Here is a 22112-nt window from a genome sequence, read left to right as displayed (position 1 = left end):
TATTTTGTTAGAACTCAATAGTTATACTAATTATATTTTAAATTTTTTATATTTTAAAATGAGATGTTTATCTTTTATTTGATTATGTTTATCCGCAAATAGTTACATGAATTTTAAAATTGAGTTTTAATCAATTGTACTTACGTACAATTTACTTGTAATTTTGAATTTTAAATAATATGCATCTTAGAGAGTTTGTATTTGAAACCCCCTGCTAATTGTTAAGATAAGGTCTTGTTTTTTTTTTTTAATAAAAACATCTTATCGGCCTCTTATATATGATTCGTTAAGAGGTAAGGCCGTTCAGATTATTTGTTTTTTTTTCTAGTTTTTCAGAGGCACTTATGTCTTATTATTCTCTTATCTGGTAAGAGGTAAACCAACATCTTATTTGCCTCTTATTATTCTTCAAACCCTCAACAACGACGTTTCTCAATTGATTACCCTTAATCAATCATTTCTCTTAATCGATTCTTACTAAATCAATCATCACTTCTCTAAATTGATATATTTTACTATAACTTAAATGTGTTAAATACCGTTAATGACACATTTTTGTTTAAATAAATGCTAATTATATGATTTAGATGTAAATTTTGTAATAATGATGAATAAATATGTGAAATTGTATAAATTTATACATAAATTCAACACTATAATTTTTTAATAGGTAAAATAAAAAATTTAAACCAATTCAGACGTTTATCAGTTTTCAAAAACAAATAGTTTTATTAATTCAGATTTCAGACTTCAGCACCAGCTCTTATTCCTTTATCAACTGAGCTATACACCAGAGGCTACAATAATATATATTTGAATCGAACAATGTTTTTATTTATAAAAATAATAATATAATATATAACAAAATTTGATAATATCAACAAGATTTAAATACACAAATTTATATTTTAATTAACATGTTAATATATAGTTTTGAATTGCCATCAATACTCAAATTACTATATATATGGCTTGCACCAAACCACCCAAGAACGTGAACTTTCCTTTTTTTCTCCCTTTCGTATTTATCATTATTAATTGCGTATTCATGTAATATACAGTAAAATACACAATTTAGTTGTAAATTAAGAATGAAAGGTTAATATTTGCTCCGTCTCAAAATCAATGTCTACATTGCTATTTTAGTTTATGTCAAAATAAGTGTCAACTTACAAAAAACAAGTGCATACTCTCCCACTATATTCTTAATTATGAGATGAAGAAATTAATTACTCCTTCTGTCACTGAGAGTAAAATTATTATTTAGTTAATCAAAAGTGTAATAATTACACTTTTCTAGAATATGTAAAATTTTCATTATAGATATTTATTTTAAGATGTAGGAAGTATCCTTTTTATTAAGAAAATCCTAAAATTTAAGATTTTTACCTAATTTTTTATAATATAATAATTTAATTTATATATATATTTTTTAGTATTTGTTGTAATTTTTTTTTTGTATAAACCCTAAAAATAGCAAGATCAATGTATAATATATAAGTTTTTTTATTTAATGTTGTGTATCGTACATCATATTTCACAATAAAGTTTTTATAACAACAGACGAGGCTTAATCATTTGAAAACTTCAAATTTTTTGTGAGATCTATGAGTATTATCTTAAGATTTTGATTCACATAACTTTTTTTTTTCCATCTAAGTATAGTATTTAATGTATTATTTATCATATATTTGTTTTACAATGTGTTATTTGATATGTATTAATTTAGTTGACAATGTGAAACTTTTTACGGGTATTTTTTGTTTCACAAACACGTCGAAAAGTTTCATATTATGAACCGAATACATGTCACTACAAAACAAATTACTTTTGCTCATAAAGATCACATAGGAGAAATTTATGTCGGTAGTTACCAACGGATCACCCAGAAAATATCAATGGTTCCAATATAATCCAATATTTTTCGAAAAAAATAAATAAATTAGGGCTTTGGGTAATCTGACACTGATTTGAGTTATCCACCAATAATTGACCTACAAAATTTTGTGACGTTTTTGTAATGAATCATCCCTTTAGCGACGGATTTTCTAGGGAAAAAAAATCCGTAGATAAAGGCTTTCCATTCAGCCCTATATATGTTAATCATTATATTAGGTTTTAAATATAGATTTAAAAAATCATATAAAATAACACATGATGATACAGTAATTCTTAAAATCTCACGAATTAAAATGTTAAGAAAAAAGCCACAAACGTTCGAAATTATCACACCATTTAACTATGAGTGCAATATTTATTGCGATTAGGATATGATGACACGAACGTTTTCTATGGATTGAAGCAACTTCTAAAATGCGAGTAGTTATTTTCAACACCTAAATTGTTAAAAAAATATAGTAACCTAATTTAACTCTTAATTATGTATTTTGTATGATTACTAGAAGATACTCGTATAATGCAACAAAATATATCTCGATTTTAATGTTTCATTTTATTTTCGTCTATGTAGATGTTATAATACGGTTTTCATGTGATTCTTCGAAAGGGATAATATTTTTATTTTTGAATAAAATATAAATATGAAGATATCATAAAATTTCGAAAATAAATATATTAATATTAATATCAAATTAACTATTTAAAAATTCTTGTTTTTTATGTAATTTATTTAATTTAATTTAGATTTAATATAAATTTTATATAAAAATTAATAATTAAGTATTTTATTGGAACTCGACAATTATTATTATTATATTTTAGATTTTTTTATATTTAAAATGAAATGTTTAAATATTTATATAGTTAAATGATTTAATGGTTAAGATTGAAAGTTATACGTCTTAACGTTATTTTTATGAAACTATTGTAATCAGAAGATATATTTTAGCTAAAATAAAATAAAATAGGACCTATTTGTGCAAATACTAAACTTGTCGTCTTGGCGGTTTCTTGGTTGTATTTTAAAGAAATTAAACTTGTCCGAAAATATCCTTTTTTCTTTATCATAGACACACACTTATAGAATGCGATGGCAGACTAAAATCGTATATGGATGAAATACCTATCATCAATTAAATATTTGGTGAAAACTAATTTCGATTTTATCAGAAATTATAGTCAGAATAATTAAATTAGAAAAAAAAAGAGTAAAGAACTGATGTATTAAGATAAATACAAATAATTTAACTATCTGTAACTTAATCAACTGATTATATAGTTGATTTTGATTATTCAAGTTACACCAACACTACAAAAGAAGGGATATTTTAGACAGATATTTCCGTCGAAAATATGTCGAAAGTTGGGTTTGCAACGACTAATCTCGACGATAATCGTTTGGTCGAAAAAATTTGGTTTTAATTAGGGATGCACATGGTTATAAACCCCCCCCCCCCCTTCTTGCTATCTCTTATATGTAATTTGTTTTTCTAGCTTCTTGCTAGTTTCTTTTTATAAAATCTCCACCATTCAAGCAAAATTAGGGTTGCACATGGGCTGTGTTGGTTGGGTTGAAGACATTTGAACAACTTAAGCCAATGTTTGCGGTCTAAAAAATCTCAATCCAATTCGACTGAAACCGTGCGAGTTGGGTTGGGTTAAGTTGGTCGAGTTAAAACTTTGGTACATCAGTTTACAATCTAGCTAAGTGTTTTTGTTTAAACGAAGTACAATCAAAATGAAAACATACAAAAAGGCTAACAAACTTAAAAGAAAGTTGAAAGTTTCTGCAAATAAGAAAGTAAAAAGTTAGAGTTGAAATTGTAATATAATTTTGAATATAGTCAATTACAGGTTTGTCTAATGTCGAATGTACATATATTAATTAAATCCATATTTTAGAAAGACATCAAGTTCATCGAGTTAGATTGAGTTCAAACGTCCCTAATCCAGTTACAACCCAATAGATGCAATTTAACCTAATTTTGTATTAATTACGTGTCATGTTACCTCAATTGAGTTTTTTGAGTTTTTAGTTTGACCTAATTTTGTATCAATTACGTGTCGGATTACCTCAGGTTGGTCGGTTTTTTGAGCACCCCTAGTTTTAATCATTGCATCACAAATACCCATTATTATTTATACCTTTTTCCTTAAAATTTTAGTTTTGAAATAAAGAAATTAAATTGAAAATATTTAATTTTAATTTTTGAAATAAAGTAATTAAATTGAAAGTATTTGACGTTGGGCTCTAAGGAAAAAAGGTAACCAACAAGAACAAGAATACTTGATGTGTTGTTATCACCCACCGGAGTTGTCACTTACGACTTTTTTCGTTGTAAACTATGAAACATTGCTCTTTATGTTTGAACTTTTGTCCCATTCACATGTTTTATATATGCATGTATATATATACATACATAACTCCAATACTTAAAATTTCAATAAGTTTTTTACTCTTTCAATAAAAATCCGAAATGTCTGATTGTATGAAGTTTCCATCGGTCGAGACGTGCGACTCGAACGGGCGGGAGAATCATACGGTGGTGGCGGATATGGACGGGACTTTGTTGAGAGGTCGTAGCTCTTTCCCTTACTTTGCGTTGGTTGCTTTTGAGGCTGGTGGATGCCTAAGGCTTCTTATGGTGCTCCTGTCAGCCCCACTGGCTGGACTGCTGTATTATTTTATATCGGAGTCTGCTGGAATTCAGGTTCTTATTTTTGCCACCTATGCTGGGATGAAGGTTTCCGACATTGAGTCGGTGGGTCGAGCAGTGTTGCCGAAATTTTACTCGAGTGATCTCCATCCTGAATCGTGGCGGGTGTTCTCGGCTTGTGGGAAGCGGTGTGTGCTCACTGCGAACCCTAGGGTTATGGTGGAGGGATTTCTGAAGGAGTTTTTGGGAACTGATGTGATTTTGGGGACTGAGATTGGAACTTATAAAGGTAGAGCCACTGGTTTTGTGCTTAGTCCAGGCGTGCTTGTGGCTGAGCAGAAAGCAAAGGCTTTACGTAAAGAATTTGGAGACAGTCCACCCGAAATTGGACTTGGTGACAGAGACACTGACCTTCCCTTCATGGCACTATGCAAGGTAAGTGATATAAAGAATTTATATTATAAAAGATTTATGAATGATGTTTTAAAATATGTATTTTAACTATTTTTTATATTTCTTTATAGGAGGGTTATATGGTGCCATACAATCCGGAAGTGAAGGCCGTGTCGAACGACAAGCTACCGAAGCCCATAGTGTTCCACGACGGTCGTTTGGTCCAGAAACCGAAACCCATAATGGCCCTCCTCACCGTCTTATGGATCCCCATCGGCTTTATCCTCGCTTGCCTCCGTATCGCTGCCGGCGCACTCCTCCCAATGCCGCTAGTATACTACGCCTTCTGGGCCCTCGGTGTCCGTGTCACCGTCAAGGGCACCCCTCCGCCCCCGGTCAAGAAATCCTCCGGCCAAACCGGTGTCCTCTTCATTTGCTCCCATCGTACTCTCCTCGATCCCATCTTCCTGTCCACTGCCCTCGGCCGCCCCATCCCCGCCGTGACCTATTCCGTTTCTCGTCTCTCCGAGATCATCTCCCCGATCAAGACCGTTCGGTTGACTCGTGACCGAGCCACGGACGCGTCCATGATCAAGAAGCTTCTAGAAGAAGGCGACCTAGTTATCTGCCCGGAAGGCACCACTTGTCGGGAGCCGTTTCTACTACGATTCTCCGCCATGTTTGCAGAGTTGACCGACCACCTTGTGCCGGTGGCGATGGTCAACAAGATGAGCATGTTTCACGGCACCACCGCGAGAGGGTGGAAAGGAATGGACCCTTTTTACTTCTTTATGAACCCTAGTCCGGCTTATGAAGTTACCTTCCTGAACAAGTTACCGTTGGAGTTGACTTGCAGCTCCGGCAAGTCTAGCCATGAGGTGGCTAATTACATACAAAGGGTCATCGCCGCCACACTTTCTTATGAATGCACGGCGTTTACTCGCAAGGACAAGTACCGAGCACTCGCCGGAAACGATGGCACGGTGGCGGAGAAGCCTAAGAAAAAGGCCAACAAGATTATGGGGTGCTAGCTTCGTGTGGGTGTGATTTCTTTTCTAAGTGATTAAACTTTTCATAAACATGGTCATGCAATTATGAATCGAAATACAATAATCCTTTAAGGGCAAAATGGGGAATCAATGTATAACCCTTCTTTTTCTACCTTTGATTCTTCCGAAGTCGATAATAAATACAAATTTTGTAATTTCTAATTGAACTATATTACTAATTATTAAGAATGAAATTAGGGGGCTGAATGGTTAAAAGATACTCAAGATACAAAATTATTTAGTGAATTTTAGAATCATTAAGAGACATTTTTTTTGTCAAACAAGATTCACCTCTTAACATTCAGAAGTTGTCTCTTAATGGAACTGTTAAGAGGTCAACAAACAACACCTTAAGTTACTTTATGAACGTGAGGATAAATAAGAGCATATGTGATGTCTTGTACATTGATGGGATATTTATCATGAATGTTGCATTATTTATGTTGAATGTCGTAAAAGTTCATGATGAATGACAACAAATGAAGACACTTCTGTGTGCTCCTTTATCTCGTAGTTCACAATAATTAAAAAACCTATTTATAACCGAACTTTCATCTACTCATTCATTAAATTCTATGGTTTTTAATTACTCTTTAAATACAATTACTTTACGTATCAGATATAGAAAACTAAAAATAAATGAACTAATATATCTCATTTAAATATAGAGTTTATGATAAGATGTATGCAAACATTTCTTCTATCCAAAAATCAAAATAATTCATTAATTGCATAATCTAATATAAGTTACTGATATGGACTATGGCGTCTAGCTCAATAACAAGACAAGTCGTAGATTTAATCTAGATCGTAACAAGGCAGGTCCTGAGTTTGATTGCAGACTTCCCCTGAAGTCAGCTAGCCTCGGCCGATGAGTGAGACAAAAAATGTTTTCTCATATTATTGTTCTTGGAGGCGGGTCCATATGGGACCAATTGAAGTTATCAGTAATCAACCTTTTGTCCAAATAACATCAATGTGATTACATATAGTTTTATATATAGGGAAAAAAGGATGGAAGGATGTCTTTTGAAAAATAAAGTTCCAAATAAAGACCTTAATGAAAATATTACAACTTTGGATCTATTAATAAAATTATACATAGTTCAGGGGTCAATTTGTAAATAGAAAACTGAGCGAGTCGTACGTTTGCAAATCAGTTTTCAATTTGCATACTCATAACAGACCAATTCCAATCGTCGTCAATTCACAACCATCTCCGGTGCAGATCCACGTCAATCACATCCATCGTTTCTCCCTCTAGAGTTCTTGCGTTGCCTCCTGACGAGGCCATTTTACGTGTTTGTGTGTGTAAAATTAATCTAATCATAATAAGGAGGGGAGAGAAGATAAAGAAGAAAGGAAAGAAAAATGTCGTTACCTGAAGGAACATTCTCTTCGAGCGCCGGCGATCTGGATTTCGGCCAGGAGGTAACGCTCGGTGAAAAGCTTAAAGTCTTCAAGACTTCTGGTTTCGATCCGGAAGATTATGTATCTACCAAATGCCGCACAACGAGCGAAAAGGTATAAATTTAGTAGTTTATCGTGACTGTTTTACACCAAATTCATTTGAAGGATTCGCCTTCATTAACATGCTAGGTTTGATAAAACTGATATAGTATGGCTTAAAGTCCGTATTGATTTCCTGTACGGCTGTATCAATGAACTTTGTCAATGTAGAACACCATCTATGTGTTCGAATTTCGTGTGTTACCTTACGAATTTTGCAAATTTATTGAGAATGAATTTGTAAAAACAATTTTGAGTAAACAGAACTTTGTAATAAAATTAGTGATTTGGTTGTCATTTTCATATAAGATCTAAGACATATATTATAATTTTGAAATTGAAAAGTAGAGCGGTTGCAATAGCTGTAAAAGTTCTTCTTACTAAGTTGAATGATACACACTGCAGAAACGATAAAAAATTACTAAGTTGTCTGAATCAAGTATGTATCTCCAATCCCGTGGAATTGTGTAATTGGCAGGAAATAAAGCAATTGGTGACTTGTCTTCTAGATCTAAAGAAGGCCTCGGCAGAAGAGATGAGAAAAAGTGTTTATGCTAATTACCCCTCCTTTATTCGGTAAGGAGACAGATCAATGTGGACGTTTATTTGGAGTTCTAATTATGACAGTATACTCAAAAAAATTATATCAATGTCTTTAACGCATTGATATAATAAGATTGTTACTGGTTTTAATGGTTGTGCCCTGCATTAGCTAGAGATGACATGAAAGAATGCTAGAATATATTTATAGAATGTTGACAGATTTGTGATATTTTTTCACATATACAGCACATCAAGGGAGATTTCTGATCTTGAGGGGCAACTAGTCGCCTTAAGGAATCTTCTAAATAACCGTGCGACTATCATTCAGACTCTAGCGGATGGTTCTAGGGTGGAATCCATGTCTTCTGGTCCTGGTTCGAGGAAAAAGGATAGTTCTGACACTGAAGGTCGAGAACCTTCAGAGAAGGAAGTTTGGTTGTCGCAATACACAGAGAACCTGCATATCCTACTAGCTGAGAGAAGAGTGGATGAAGCTTTGGTTGCCCTTGATGAAGGAGAACGTGTAGCAAAGGAAGAAAAATCCGCAGGGTCAATGACAGCATTGATGCTCTCTTCATTACAGGCTACTATCATTGACCAAAGACAAAAATTAGCAGACCAACTTGCTGTGTCTGCCTGCCAACCTTCTTCTAGTGGTATTGAACTTCGATCAGCTGTAGAAACAATTAAACAACTTGGTGATGGTCCACGAGCCCATACACTGCTGCTTAACTCGCACCACCAGAAGTTAGAATCTAAAATCCAGGGTCTTCAGACATCAGGCTCAACATATGGAGTGGCTTACACCGCTGCCCTCTCACAGCTCGTCTTTTCAATCATAGCTCAGGCATCAAGTGATTCATTGGCCATATTTGGTGATCAACCCTTGTACACATCTGAACTTGTGACTTGGTCTGTTAAGCAGACCGACGCTTTCGCACATCTTATGAAGAGACGCGTCATTGCTTCACCCTCTGCTTCAGGGGGGCTACGAACCGTAGCCGAGTGTGTTCAGATTTCTATGGGTCATTGTTATCTTTTAGAAGCTCGTGGATTGGCACTTGCTCCTGTCCTTTTGAGACATTTTAGGCCTTGTATCGAACAAGCACTGAATGCTAACTTGAAAAGGATCGAGCAAAGCACTGCTGCTTTAGCAGCTGCAGATGACTGGTCACTCAATTTCTCACCTGTCGGTTCACGCTCTCTTGGTAGTACTGCTTCTCTTGGAAGCTTGGTCACATCCCAGCCAAAGCTTTCAAGTAGCGCCCACAGATTTCATGTGATGGTTCAGGTGATATTACTTTGCCTGATACTTTCCAGTTTCTACATAGAGGCACAATATGACTTTAGGGTCAAATAGACTATTTTCAAGTTCGAAGTTGGTACAAGTTCTTCAAACTTTAAGATAAAATTGTTGACTGAAGCAAACTTTACATAAACAAATGTTGGTGACAAAGCATTTTCAATTTTAAATATGAAAAACTAGTTTGACTTCAGAGTTCAAAGCATACTTCCTGAAACTTCTCTAGATCCTATTATTTGCATTGATTTGGATCACAATACCAGGAAATGTGCGAGGATATTGGACTCCTTAGGTCCTTGCAGTTTTCCAGACAGGCCATGGAAGGTCTTGTACAAGTTTTTAATTCATATGTTCACATGCTAGTAAATGCGTTACCCGGTTCATCAGATACTGAGAACTTGGAAGGTAGAATTGTCAGAAAGGCAGAGGATGAAGCTCAGCAGATAGCCTTGCTAGCTAATGCGTTATTGTTATCGGATGAGCTACTCCCCCGAGCAGCCATCAAGCTGTTGCCTTTACAACACAGTCTTCCCACTGAAACCCCTAGGAAAGCTTCAGACAGACAACTCCGTACCCCAGAGCAAAGAGAATTAAAGAAACGGCTTCAGCGATTTGTTGATCAGTTGAGAGATAGCTTTTGCAGAGAACATGCCCTTGAACTCATCTTTACAGAAGATGGCAGTGCACGTATTAATGCACAAATGTATTTGAGTATGGATGAAAATTCAGAAGAGCCAGAATGGTTCCCATCTACTGTATTTCAGGTAAAGGAATTATCTGCTCCAAAGAAGGTGCATTTTGACTTTTGAGATCAGAACAATTCAAAACAAATATGGATTTTAACTTTCACTAGCCATCATTGCTTTTCAGAATTTAAGTTCATATTAATCTGAAAGTTGAAAATTAACTCTTGTTTTCCTTTTTTGGAATGGATGTTGTACCTATCCCCCCACCTGGATTTATCAGACAGTCACATGGTTTAAGAAATTTTTGGTATCTTATATAGGTTCCTAATTGATTTACCAGGAACTGTTTGTTAAGTTGAATACGCTCGCAATCTTAGCATCGGACATGTTCGTGGGAAGAGAAAGGTTTACCACCCTTCTTTTAATCAGACTCACAGAAACAATAACTTTATGGCTTTCTGATGAACAAAGTTTTTGGGAAGCGATTGAACATGGATCAAAGCCTTTAGGCCCTTTTGGACTTCGACAGGTTTCTTTCTTTCTTTGTCCTATACTTTCCTTTATATAAAATCCCATGATAGGATCCTTTCTTAGTAGTTCATTGCTATTGCTTCTTTTTTATATTGATGTTGCTTACTTATATCTAGTTTCTCAAAATTTATAGCACATTTTCCTTTCTCTATTTCGAATCCTATTTGTATTTCACTTATTCATTACATGTTCAAAGTTTAGCATATATGTTTTTCTCCAATTCTCACACTTTTCACTAGTTGGTGGTCGAAACAACTTCTCCATTCTTTAGGGTAGAGACCAAGTTTGCATACATCCCCACCTCTCGAGATCCCAACTCCGGGTGGGATATATTGGGCTTGTTGGTTGTGGTTTGGTTTGGTTTGGTTTGGTTTGATTTAGCATCAACAAGTTCTGCAGTGTAGGAACTGCTCAACACTTGCACCTCACGTTGTAATAACAGGTAGGATAAAGAAGACTAGTAGCAAAAGAGATCATACATTCGTTACTTATAGGGTGGATCCCACTCGTTATATGCATCTCTCTAATCATGTTTGCAAAAAGATTAACAAATGCTCGAGCCTTGTGTTCCTATTTGCAGCCAGGTCTTTCCGAGTTTAACAGGTGTTCCTTTTGGTGGTCTTACTCTATGCAGTTTTATCTGGACATGCAGTTTGTTATCCTCTTTGCCTCTCAAGGGCGTTACTTATCACGGAATCTACATCAAGTTATCAAGAATATCATCTCAAGAGTTATGGATTCGGTCGCTGCAGCCAATATAGATCCCAACAGGTTCTTTTTTTTACTTTCATGCCTAAAGCCATTAATTCAAGGATCTGCTATTACAAGACTTCTTTTTTTTTTCGATTTTAGCAGCACATTACCGGAGGATCAATGGTTTGTTGATGTTGCTCAAACTGCAATCAAGATGTTGAATGGAAACGCCACCATTGAAAATGTAGAAGCTACAAGTCCCACAGCTTCCATGCCAGCAAGATCTTTGTCGTCAGTATCTCATGAGTAACTAGTTCATCTTCACCCACAAACAACTGGTATTAGTCGGTTTGCCCTATCTCAAGTAATTTATTAGCCTGAAGAGCAATTGACTCGTTGAATCACATTTTCTACTAGAAAATACCCACAAAAAAGAACACCATGGTTTGCAAGAATAAGCAAAATCTAGGACAACCTTTGAAAAAATAAATGCAAAAAAATGTTTTTCTTATTTTTGTGAAAACAACCGCTTTTTGACATGAAAACTCGCCGACTAATGGTTTGGAAAGTCAACTACTCTTGGTTCAAGTTACTAAGGTTTTGATTTTCTCCCTTTCTTGTGTAGCCCAACTCTAGCAAGATCCTGAATGGGCCTAAACCTGGATCCTTCAAATGTTGAGACTTGAGAGGGTGTTCTCTTGCCAATTACTCCAAACAGCAGAGGCCATGTATATTTACAACTTAAAACACAGGTGATAATGAATTACTTTTAACTTGCTTCCTGGTTATGTTAAATGGCAATAGATTTAATAATTATTAAAGTAGTTTGGAAAAATACAAACTGAATAGAGTTATACTTCCGAAGAGTGGGTGAGTTTAGACGAATTATAGAAATATAAATGCAGAAAATTATCAATTTGTTGTTCAAAATTGTTTATTCTTGTAAAGTATAATGTTGTTTTTGTTTTTCACAAGAAAAATGATGTTTTCTTTGTAACATAGATTTGAAAAGTCAATTGCTCAAAAATTTAAAGGCATCATGCATACTCCTTACATCCCAACAAAATAATTGATCATTGTAGTTTGAAGGTCTGAGATCTAGAAACTCCATGTATTCTAAAGCTATAGAGTTTGAATCCCCGTTTCCATTTATACATCCTATCGCTATCTCCATATAGAAAAGGACCACAACCTCAAAGGAGATGGTATGGTGTTTGATAATGTTGTATCATTTACAAGAAAGAAAAAATGCCATCATCCATGACATAAATTTTTTGGTTTTGATCCAGAACATCAGTCAAATTAGTCGCATATTATCAAGTCTCAGAGAGTTTCTTTCCTTCTTTAGAGTGCAATACGCTTTCCATAGCTGAGACTTTTGAGTAAACCACAAAAAGTGGATTACCATCATTTGGGCTTCTGCCATTCATATGTTTCATTTTAGCCTCTCATCTTTCCCCCCTAATTGTGGGGGAAAAACCACGTTATGCTTAAGCATGAATGATACCTGACCACACTGTAAAGGGAAGTTCTCTATAAGTAACAGTATCATGGGGATGAGGGCTCCTGATTTAACCCCAGCATGTGATAATTCTTGTAGTCGATACCATTTAACCTCACACCACATAAGATTTCCTCTGGTAACTCCTCTGGTTTGTTACCCTGCATTACAGTAAATAAAAGTTACCAACAATTTCCTGAGCTCAAAAGAGTTGCTCACTCAATCCTACAATATTTTAATGTTAACACTTAAACACACTAAGAATATGTAAAACCCCATTAGATTATCAAAGAGCGCTTGAGGAGAGAATTAACGTTACAACTTAAATTAAGAATAAATAATTCAAGTCTAACCGATGTCGGACTCCAACAAGCCCCCTCCAACAGAGGCAAGACGGGCACAGAGTATTGAGTCCCTAGAGTGGGAGACCTTGGCTCTGATATCATGTTACATTATGTAGAACCCCATCAGATTACTCTTCAAAAGAGCCCTTGAGGAAAGACCGCCCGTTCCAACATATATCGAGAAGAAATGGTCTAAGTCTAGCCGATTTGGGACTCCAACACAATCTTGATGTTCCTAAATTTCTCTTCCTCTTAAGAGATTGAATAGAGATTCGTTTTGTTAATCATGGGCAAGTTCTCCAAAAGTTTGTCTTCAGATTATAAAGGTGGAATCTATTCTTAGGGAAGGGGTGCACAAATATGTAAAACAAAGAAAGGAAAGAACACAGTATTGTAATGTTGTTCTAATGAGAAAACACTTGCCTGAATTGTAAGGCCAAAATCCAAAATGCAGTCTTTCAGTCTATCCTGGAATGCTTCAAACCCTTTCCTGGAGATGCAACTAAATCTGTGCATATCCAGATCTATCTCAATGTAATTTTTTCCCTAAATTAATGACATTTTAAAATGGAACTTTAGTCACTATTATAATGATGAAAAACAATTTGCAAGTTCTGTTTTTGGTAGTCTGTGGACCAAAACTTATTAGAAAACACAAACTCACTTGGTAGAACTCATGCTGTGGACGTGAAAGCACAGGTTTTCCATTGTAAGCATGCATAAGCTTCCTTTCTGGTGCATTCAACTGAAGATCATCTATATTTACAACATGTCCCAATATCTTCAACCTTTCTCGACATGGTATAAGTGTATCTACAGGAAAACCTTTGACCCTTTCTAGTTCATCATCAAGTATCCTCTGTTATAAAGTAATTAAATAAATAAGTTGATGTATGTGCAGTAATTATATTTCGAGCAATGATGAATGCATCAAAGGCTTACTCTCATGTTATCCTGAAATTGAGAAGATAGTTCCTTTGAGTAACCATCAGAAAGTTTAAAGTACAACACGAAACTTATTCCTTCTCCATCAATTTCCCCTCTGAAAAAGGCAGCAGGATACAATGGAATCTGTAGACCGATAAAAGATAAAGACATAATGGGAACTATTAATCTGTTTCTGGTTATTAATGAAATATAGTTAAGAATATGTGAAACCCCATCAGATTACTATTACTCTCCAAAAGAGCTCTTGAGGAGAAAAGGGGGTTGTCTAAAAAGTCGAGAGGGGGCTAGAGGGGTAGATATTTCCCCAGGTCGTCGAGTTACTGGAGTGGTAGACCTTGGCTTTGTTACCATGTGAGAATGTAGAACCCATCAAATTACTCACCAAAAAGAGCCCCTGAGGAGAGAAGGGGGTGTCCCAAAGTGTCGAGAGGGGGGTAAAGAGGTAGAGATTGCCTCAGAGTGTCGAGCTACTATAGGAGTAGACCATGGATCTCATACCATGTGAGAATATGTGGAACCCCATCAGATTACTCTCCAAAAGAGCTCTTCTCTCCTCAAGGGGTTGTCCCAAAATGTAAAGAGCGAGCTAGGGGTAGAGATTGCCCTAGAGTGTCAAGTTACTAGTGGTAGACATGGGCTTTGATATCATGTAAGAATATGTAGAACCCCATTATATTACTCTTCAAAAAAACATTGAGCGAAAAGGTTCCAACGTATATCGAGGAAAAATTATCCAAGTTTAGACGATGTGGACTCCAACAATATCCATCAATCGTATGAGACTATTATGGAAAAAGTAAAAATACCTGGACATTTACAACAAGAATGGATGGGACTTCTGCAGAAACAGAACCAACAGAAGGGAGTTCTACAAACCGCGCAATGTGATCAATTTTCCTCTGAGATGAGAACACATCAACACCAAACGGGTAATAAGCAGCGTAATTAGAAGCATGCTCCTTCTTTTTGTCCCTGTAAATGATAGGGGTCGGCATAAAGATAAAGTGTCTTAGCCACGAGCACAGATTGATCGTATGTTTGCATAAATTCGTATGATTACCTCAGATAATTCTTCCCTCGTACTCTAAAAGTTTGAGGTTCAATATATGACCAAGAATCAAGCATTTTCTTCTCTATCGGGCAGAAGGGTACTTGCGAACCAGCAATAGGCCGTTGTATATGCATCTTTGAAGAAACTAGAAGCAGATAAGAAACTGTGTTAAATTTCGGCGTATCATGTATGAACTATGGGTTATACAAAGCATCCCCTTCACGTGGCTCGAGCAACTTTTAGGCTTTCTGGACAAAAACAGGTGTTAAGAGTCCTACATTGGCTAGACTAGGATCATTTCTCCTTAATATATGTTGGAACCTCCCTTCTCTCCTTAATGGTTCTTTTGGAGAGTAATTTAATAGGGTTTCACCTATTCTCACATGGTATCAGTGCCGACGTCTACCACTCTAAGGACTCGATACTCTGGGAGCCCGTCTATTCCCCACCACTCTAAGGACTCGACACTCTGGGAGCCCGTCTATTCCCCTCTCCACACTCTGGACGATATGTGTCTACCTAGCCTCAGGGGGAGGGGGTGTTGGAGTCCCACATTCGCAAGACTTTAGACCATTTCTCTTTAATATAAGTTGGAACCACCCTTCTCTCCTCAAAAGCTCGTTTGCAGATTAATCCAATGAGGTTCCACATAGGAATTGATAGCACCAGCAGGATTCCAACATGAGACATACTAAAAAAAATCCTATCCACTATGCCAACTCCTCACTGTTACACATTGTTTAGGGACATTTACCAAACACTTACCAAGTAAGCGCTTATCGGCAAGAAGTCACCACCCTCAATTACCTTATGGGTAGCATTCACAGCCATTAAAATAGATTGTTGATAAGTGTCTCTTACCCGGTAAGCAGTAACTGGGTAAGAGTTTTCTCTCACTTTCTTGGTAAGATTCTTGGTCCTTGCCATGCTTACCCGGTAAGTGTTTGGTAAACGGCCCCTTAGTTAACAAGGTAATAAACATCAAACACTTTTTCAATGCTTTCATATGTGATTCTAATGCTACTAAATGCTTTTTAACGTTAGTGAAAGTACGCACCGGTAGTGGCATTAGGATGTCCATTCTTCCATTTGAAGGACAACTTGTGTGCAGCCTTTTTCCTTGTGGTTGATGGGCTAGAGCTTAAAGATCTCTTCTCAAATGATGTATCTGTGGCAGCAAGACAAGGCAAACAATTGCTAGGAATTATTCCACAAAATCCAACAAACTATTATTCTCCCTTCCACAATTTTCATTTATAGAAGATGATATCTCATCAAGATAAACAGGCTTGATTTCATTCAGAGGCCTACCACATCTTGATTGGAATGCCATGTCTTCTGGATGCACTGAACTTCTATGAACCTCAATGTTCGGCCAGGAGACACCTTCTGAGCCATCTAGAGACTGCACATCTGTGAACATATGCATTCATAAGATGAAGTTAAGCTACTAAACACATGCATTTCTTTAATGACGAAAGTTCAAATGAAAACCATAAATATTTTGAGAACCCTTAAACTAATTATTCCTATATTATTCATCATAAATATCTATCATGACAATCATCATGAATATAGCACGAATAGTTGGTTCCCATGTTATCAAAATATTTACGATTTTCATTTCAACCTCCCATGTCATTATATATCTCTGCAGAAATATCACCATTGAGAACGCTATGGAAATCTTCATCACCACTGTCAGATTCAAGAATTGTTGCAGAATCATACCAAAGTTCATCAGTGCTCCCTACTAGTGCCAAAAAGTAAAAGCTGAGTGAGCCAACTATAAGGAAACATACTACACTAATCAGAAAGAAAGGTAAGAATCTCCATAGAAATTATAAATTTATGCGTAACTACTTGAATTGCAATGAAAATAGTAACGCTAGGCACGCAAGTAATCATGAATCAAGTCTTCATCTAAAACTGACTATGGAACTTTCACTTGTTTATGAGTGTTATAACACTGAATAAACATCAAAATGGAACTGTTTACATGCAACCAACAAAATGCTCCATTTCAAGCTGATCAAATGAATGTTATATGGACCATAGTTAAACATCGTCATAAGGGAAGGTTCATATGTGAATAGTTAAGAAAATCTATTTGGAGATGCGTACGTGAACACTCTGCAAAGTCATTCACATATGCATTTCAAATAGATTTTTTTCAATGATTCAAGTTAGAACCTTCCCTTTTTTCCCAGCTATTCCATAGGTCCTAACTTGGGGCTTTTGGTATCAAAATTAGACTCAAAATGTGATCCAACAGTACAAATTAGTATAAAAATCATAATATGAAATCATTTCTTGTCTTAAAAGAATCGTAATCAACATATAAATTAATTTCGCTCCCTTTTTTGGATTTCGGTTTTGTTCCAAAAAAGTATTATTTAATATGAAGAACTTCACTAGAAGAGTGGACATCTAACAAGTTAACTCAGAGATTTTAGTACTAGGCTGTTTGATAGTTGTTGAATGGTTTAGTGCAGAATAATTAAGTGGTCGGAATGATTAATAAGCTCTTATGATACAATGTAAAATGAAATATAATTGTTTGGTAATTGTTTATAATGAAATTAGGATGTTGAATGGTCAAGGGGTCCAAGATGCATAACAATTCAGATGGTTTTAGAACCAGGCAGCTTTTTTTTGCCAAACAAGATTCACTTCTTAACGATTTCTTAATGGAATTATTAAGAGGTAGACAAACATCTCTAAGTCATAAACAAACAACTCTAAGTCATGTTTCTTCAATTTATTCCTTAAAATATATATATATATATATATATATATATATACATATACATATACATATATATCATTAATAGTTTATTCATATATAAAGATGCCTGAAATTCAATTAAAATGCAACCAGAATACATAAATTCGAGGAATATAATAAATAATTGTAGAAGAGAAGTAGAACCGTGGGAAGTTGGATTGACGGAGTTTGGTTGATCATACAAACGAGAAGATACACGCCGTTTCAGACCTTTCCTCGACTTCCTTTTCTTCTTCGACCACGACGACTTCTTTATTCCACCTCCGACGCAATTCTCCGGCCTCGACACGCAACCTCCCATCCCCCCCCCCCCCCCCCNTCTCTATCTCTTTCTCTCACTATATGTATGTATATATGTACTTTTAGGATCTATATATATCTCCCCACGTATCAAATTACGGCATTTTAAGTGCAATCAACAGAAGATGAAGATAGTCCACCAACTGCAGCTTCAATTTCTCTCTCTCCCTCTCTCTCTCTCTCTCTATATATATATGCATGAGTGTGGGGATGTACCTATGATTGGTGGTGGTGGCGAGAAAAAAAAAATCGAAAACAAACCGGTGAAACCCCGCACCAATAAAACGCGGAGAAGTTCGAATCTCGATTTAGAGGTCACAAATTCTCAATTTAACTTGCAATAAAGTAATAATTACATTTTTATTTGTAAATAATATAAAATCCAATGAGAAACCCATTTTTGAAGACGACTAATATATCTCTTGATAACTTGATTTCTTTCTTATTTTTGACTAATTATGAAGTGTTTGAAATTGCTTATAAAAAAAATTATTGACTTATTTCGATGTAATATCGATAATAAGCACTTTTGAGTGTTTGGATAAACATATGCCAAACCGATAATAAAAGTTTTTAAAAAAATTAAATTATTTTAACTTATAATAAGTTGACAAAGACTTTTATAAAAAATATAAGTTATTTTAAATAAACAATCTCAAATATCATTTTAAATCCATAAATTTTAAAACCACTATCGATAAATATCTTCCTTACAATTTCATTTAACAAAATCTGAAAATATATATATACACATCAAAGAGACGAAAACAAGATTCGATTAACCAACTTGGATTGTTCACACAAACGACAAAAGTCAACGAAAGCGTTCTTCAAAGCAACCGCTCACCAAATAATTTTTCTTTTTATTACAACCATAAATAATAATAAAGATGGAATTCAGTCTCTGATTACCACGTGGAATGATGAGAAATGCTCTTTGTTGGACGCAATTTTTGTCGTTTAGTGGTTGTGTTGTTGATCGACTTTTTTATTCATCCTTGTGGGCTATGAAAATAACGACAAACGGTAACAAGGGGGCCGGCCATTTTGACGTTCTTACACTGACCTGGGCAACGACCTTACTTGGGTTCATACAAAGAGTTTATTGAACCAATTTTGATCGTTAAAAAGATCTTTAATATATTTTTTTTAAAATTTAAATTTTAGAATTTTTGTTTTAACAGATTTTTTAAGATCATTTTCAACGGATTCTTTAAATTAGAGATTTTTACTCCAACAGATTCTATACAACTTTATTTAAAATGGAGAAAGTATGAAAGAGATGATGAAATTCTCAAAATTCGAAAAATTCTCTAAAAATGATTATTATGATATAATTTTTTTTTTTAAGATTTTGATGTTTTATTTATTCATTTTTGAGAATTTGTTGAAGATGCTATAAAATCTTCTCCAAAATAAAGAAAACATGAGAGAGGGGTGAAAATTAAAAGAGGCTAAAAATGATTGTTTGTGAAAGATAATTTATTTTTTATTCTACATACCAATGAGAATCCTTGAAACTAAATGTATAAAAGAGAGAAATAATATTTTATAAGAGATTAAATATTTTAATAATATCATTCATAAAGTAATCTCCAAAACGGAGAAGCTGTTGGAGATGGATATAAACTTTTTTAGAGATTTTGACTTTTGATTCTCCATTTTGGAGAATCCGTTGGAGATGCCCTAAGATTAGGGGGTTTAAATGATTTGAGCTGTTAACGAGCTACTCGACTTCGAGCTTAATTATTAACGAGTTCGGGTCGATCTCGAACACAATAAAATTCGTTTAACTTAAAATTTCCTATTCAAAGATCAAAAAATGGAGTTTTATGTAACACTTACATTTCCAATTTCCAACCCATATATGTGCATATGTCTATCTATCTATGTGCTTATAATACAGATGAGATGAAAGAACCATTAGTCTTATTGACTAAGCTAAGGAGGAAAGGATGAAGTACATATACGATATACCTGTAATTTCTGCAACAGTTGCTCTACAAGCTTCATGATGAGAGCTTGCTTCTCAGTCCCTGATATCATGATTGGTCCTGCTTTTCCAATACCAGTTAACATGAGAAGAGCAACTACTAGATAGCAGTTCAGTTTCTGTGTCCAGATATTTGGGATTTCAAAAGGCCGATAACATCCGATCAGACAAACATCGGTACTCTTATCTTGTCCTTTGGGATTTTTTATGGAACAAATCTATTTGCCCCTTGCATATGACCACAATACATACATAATGCAACCACAAGGGTGGTGCCTGATTGGTTTGAGCTTGGCTCCAAAGGTCAAAAATATCAGGAGGTCCCAGGTTCAAATCCAAAGGTCAAAAGCATATTTTTCTTGGTTTGTCAACATTATGGAGGAACCAACTCCATCCTGCATGAAAAGAATGTATTAGTCATAGCTGACATGAGTTGTTATGGACAGGTTATGTAGATCATTGAGAAAAATCTATAACTTTGTGATAGCATCACAAATTAAGTAATTATTAGCAAGAAAGAGATCCCATTTTCTTTGATCTCTTCATCCATACGTACCATAGTGTCTTGAATCAGCTTAACAGTAACTTCCATCGTCCCTAGTTCAGAAAGCAAGGCCTGAGAAATTGAAAAACAAAGTACGGGCACTGTAGAGGAAACTATATTGTAAAAAAGAGAATAAACTGCCTTTAGTGCATACTTTGTTCTCTGAAGTTAAAGTCTGTATGAACCCTTCTTTCACTAGTACTGTTTCCTGAAGGTAAGGTTGGTTAAGGCAAATCGACATTTCTGGTTGGAAGCTTAGTCCAACATTTACAATAAAGACGGTATGGATATCTCCTCTATCTTTGATTGGCATTGATCAGTTATTTTTGTCGTCTCTAGCTGTATCGGGAACTCTGTAATTACCCTACCCTTTCTCTTTAACTCAATTTCATTACTTTCGAGTTCAGTTTCAAGGTCATTGATCTTTTCTGCACAAAACAAAAATGTTAGAATATGTTATATCAAATATGCCTTTTGTATATGGTCTAAAGGCTATAATGTATATATATATATATATATGGTTTTCTTTTGTTGTAACCAATTAACTAGATCAATTAACAGATAACCTTCAGTCTCTCCCTCTCTATCCATCTTCATTTCTTAATCATACCCAATTAATTCTCCTACAAATCCTAACAAGAATAAAAAGTTCCTTCAACAGTTGATATGTTGTCATAAACAAACACACTCTGAGTGCCAGATATAGTGATTTAGTATATTTTGTGACTCAACCTTTACAAAGACATTCATATTTTACAACCAGTGACCCATAGACCAAGTAGCATGTCGATGCTATTATAGTACCTACAAGCATGGTAGTAATGATTGGCTTTGCACAAAAAAGAAATAAAATAAATGAAGTGAACTGAAACAACTGCAGTACCAATGAATAAGTTCTCTAATGCACATACCTTGTCCATTTCTGTTTTTAATCGAGCCACTGAGAATTGCAAGAGGAATTAACAGAGACTCAAAATATGCTGCATTCAAGTAAATGTATCAACTATCCATTGGTCATATGAGCAATTGACCATACAGTTGAAATACAAAATTATTCAGGGAAGACATGCCTACTTCCTCTTTCTCATTGACCACACTTTGTGCATTATCCACTACTTGCTTGACAAAGGATGCCTCCTTTTGTATTGTGTCAAATGATAGTATGTCAGCATTTATCTTCTCAGAAAGCATGGTAATCTTTCTATCTCTGGACTCGATGGACCTTTTCATTTCACAAACCGATTCCTGCATGTACCAGCAGATGAAGCTTCAATCAGTGAACACAACATTACACTTAAAATATAGGAGATCCTGGTCTCAGGTTCTCCTTACTAGAATCCACACATTTCCGTTCTGCATAACATGGGATCAATAGAAGCT

At 35.1% G+C, this 22112-nt stretch overlaps 3 protein-coding genes across 3 annotated transcripts; 2 read left to right on the top strand and 1 right to left on the bottom strand.

Moving 5' to 3' along the window:
• The first annotated feature begins 4397 nt into the window (after positions 1-4397).
• On the top strand, positions 4398-5980 carry LOC112524062 (glycerol-3-phosphate 2-O-acyltransferase 6-like). Its single transcript, XM_025133685.1, has 2 exons — positions 4398-4991; positions 5081-5980. The coding sequence occupies exons 1-2, from the start codon at positions 4455-4457 to the stop codon at positions 5978-5980; spliced, it is 1437 nt and encodes a 478-aa protein (XP_024989453.1). The 5' UTR covers positions 4398-4454.
• Positions 5981-7369: 1389 nt separating this feature from the next.
• Positions 7370-11595, top strand: LOC112526071 (exocyst complex component EXO84A-like). The gene is made up of 7 exons (XM_025136462.1): positions 7370-7522; positions 7986-8083; positions 8297-9341; positions 9617-10117; positions 10380-10568; positions 11205-11341; positions 11426-11595. Exons 1-7 carry the CDS (start codon positions 7370-7372, stop codon positions 11571-11573), a joined length of 2271 nt encoding a protein of 756 aa, XP_024992230.1. The 3' UTR covers positions 11574-11595.
• Positions 11596-12256: 661 nt separating this feature from the next.
• LOC112524286 lies at positions 12257-21652 on the bottom strand. Its single transcript, XM_025134056.1, has 13 exons — positions 21616-21652; positions 21096-21160; positions 20745-20804; positions 20160-20307; positions 16774-16857; positions 16419-16520; positions 16165-16275; positions 15117-15252; positions 14863-15028; positions 14051-14179; positions 13773-13967; positions 13532-13654; positions 12257-12925 (listed from the first exon to the last, which is right to left on the bottom strand). Exons 1-13 carry the CDS (start codon positions 21650-21652, stop codon positions 12812-12814), a joined length of 1470 nt encoding a protein of 489 aa, XP_024989824.1. The 3' UTR covers positions 12257-12811.
• Between the last annotated feature and the right edge of the window lie 460 nt (positions 21653-22112).

This window comes from Cynara cardunculus (assembly GCF_001531365.2).
Source record: "Cynara cardunculus var. scolymus isolate 2C chromosome LG 13, CcrdV1, whole genome shotgun sequence".
Lineage (NCBI taxonomy): Eukaryota > Viridiplantae > Streptophyta > Magnoliopsida > Asterales > Asteraceae > Cynara > Cynara cardunculus.
This window is presented reverse-complemented; position numbering and strand designations above follow the sequence as displayed.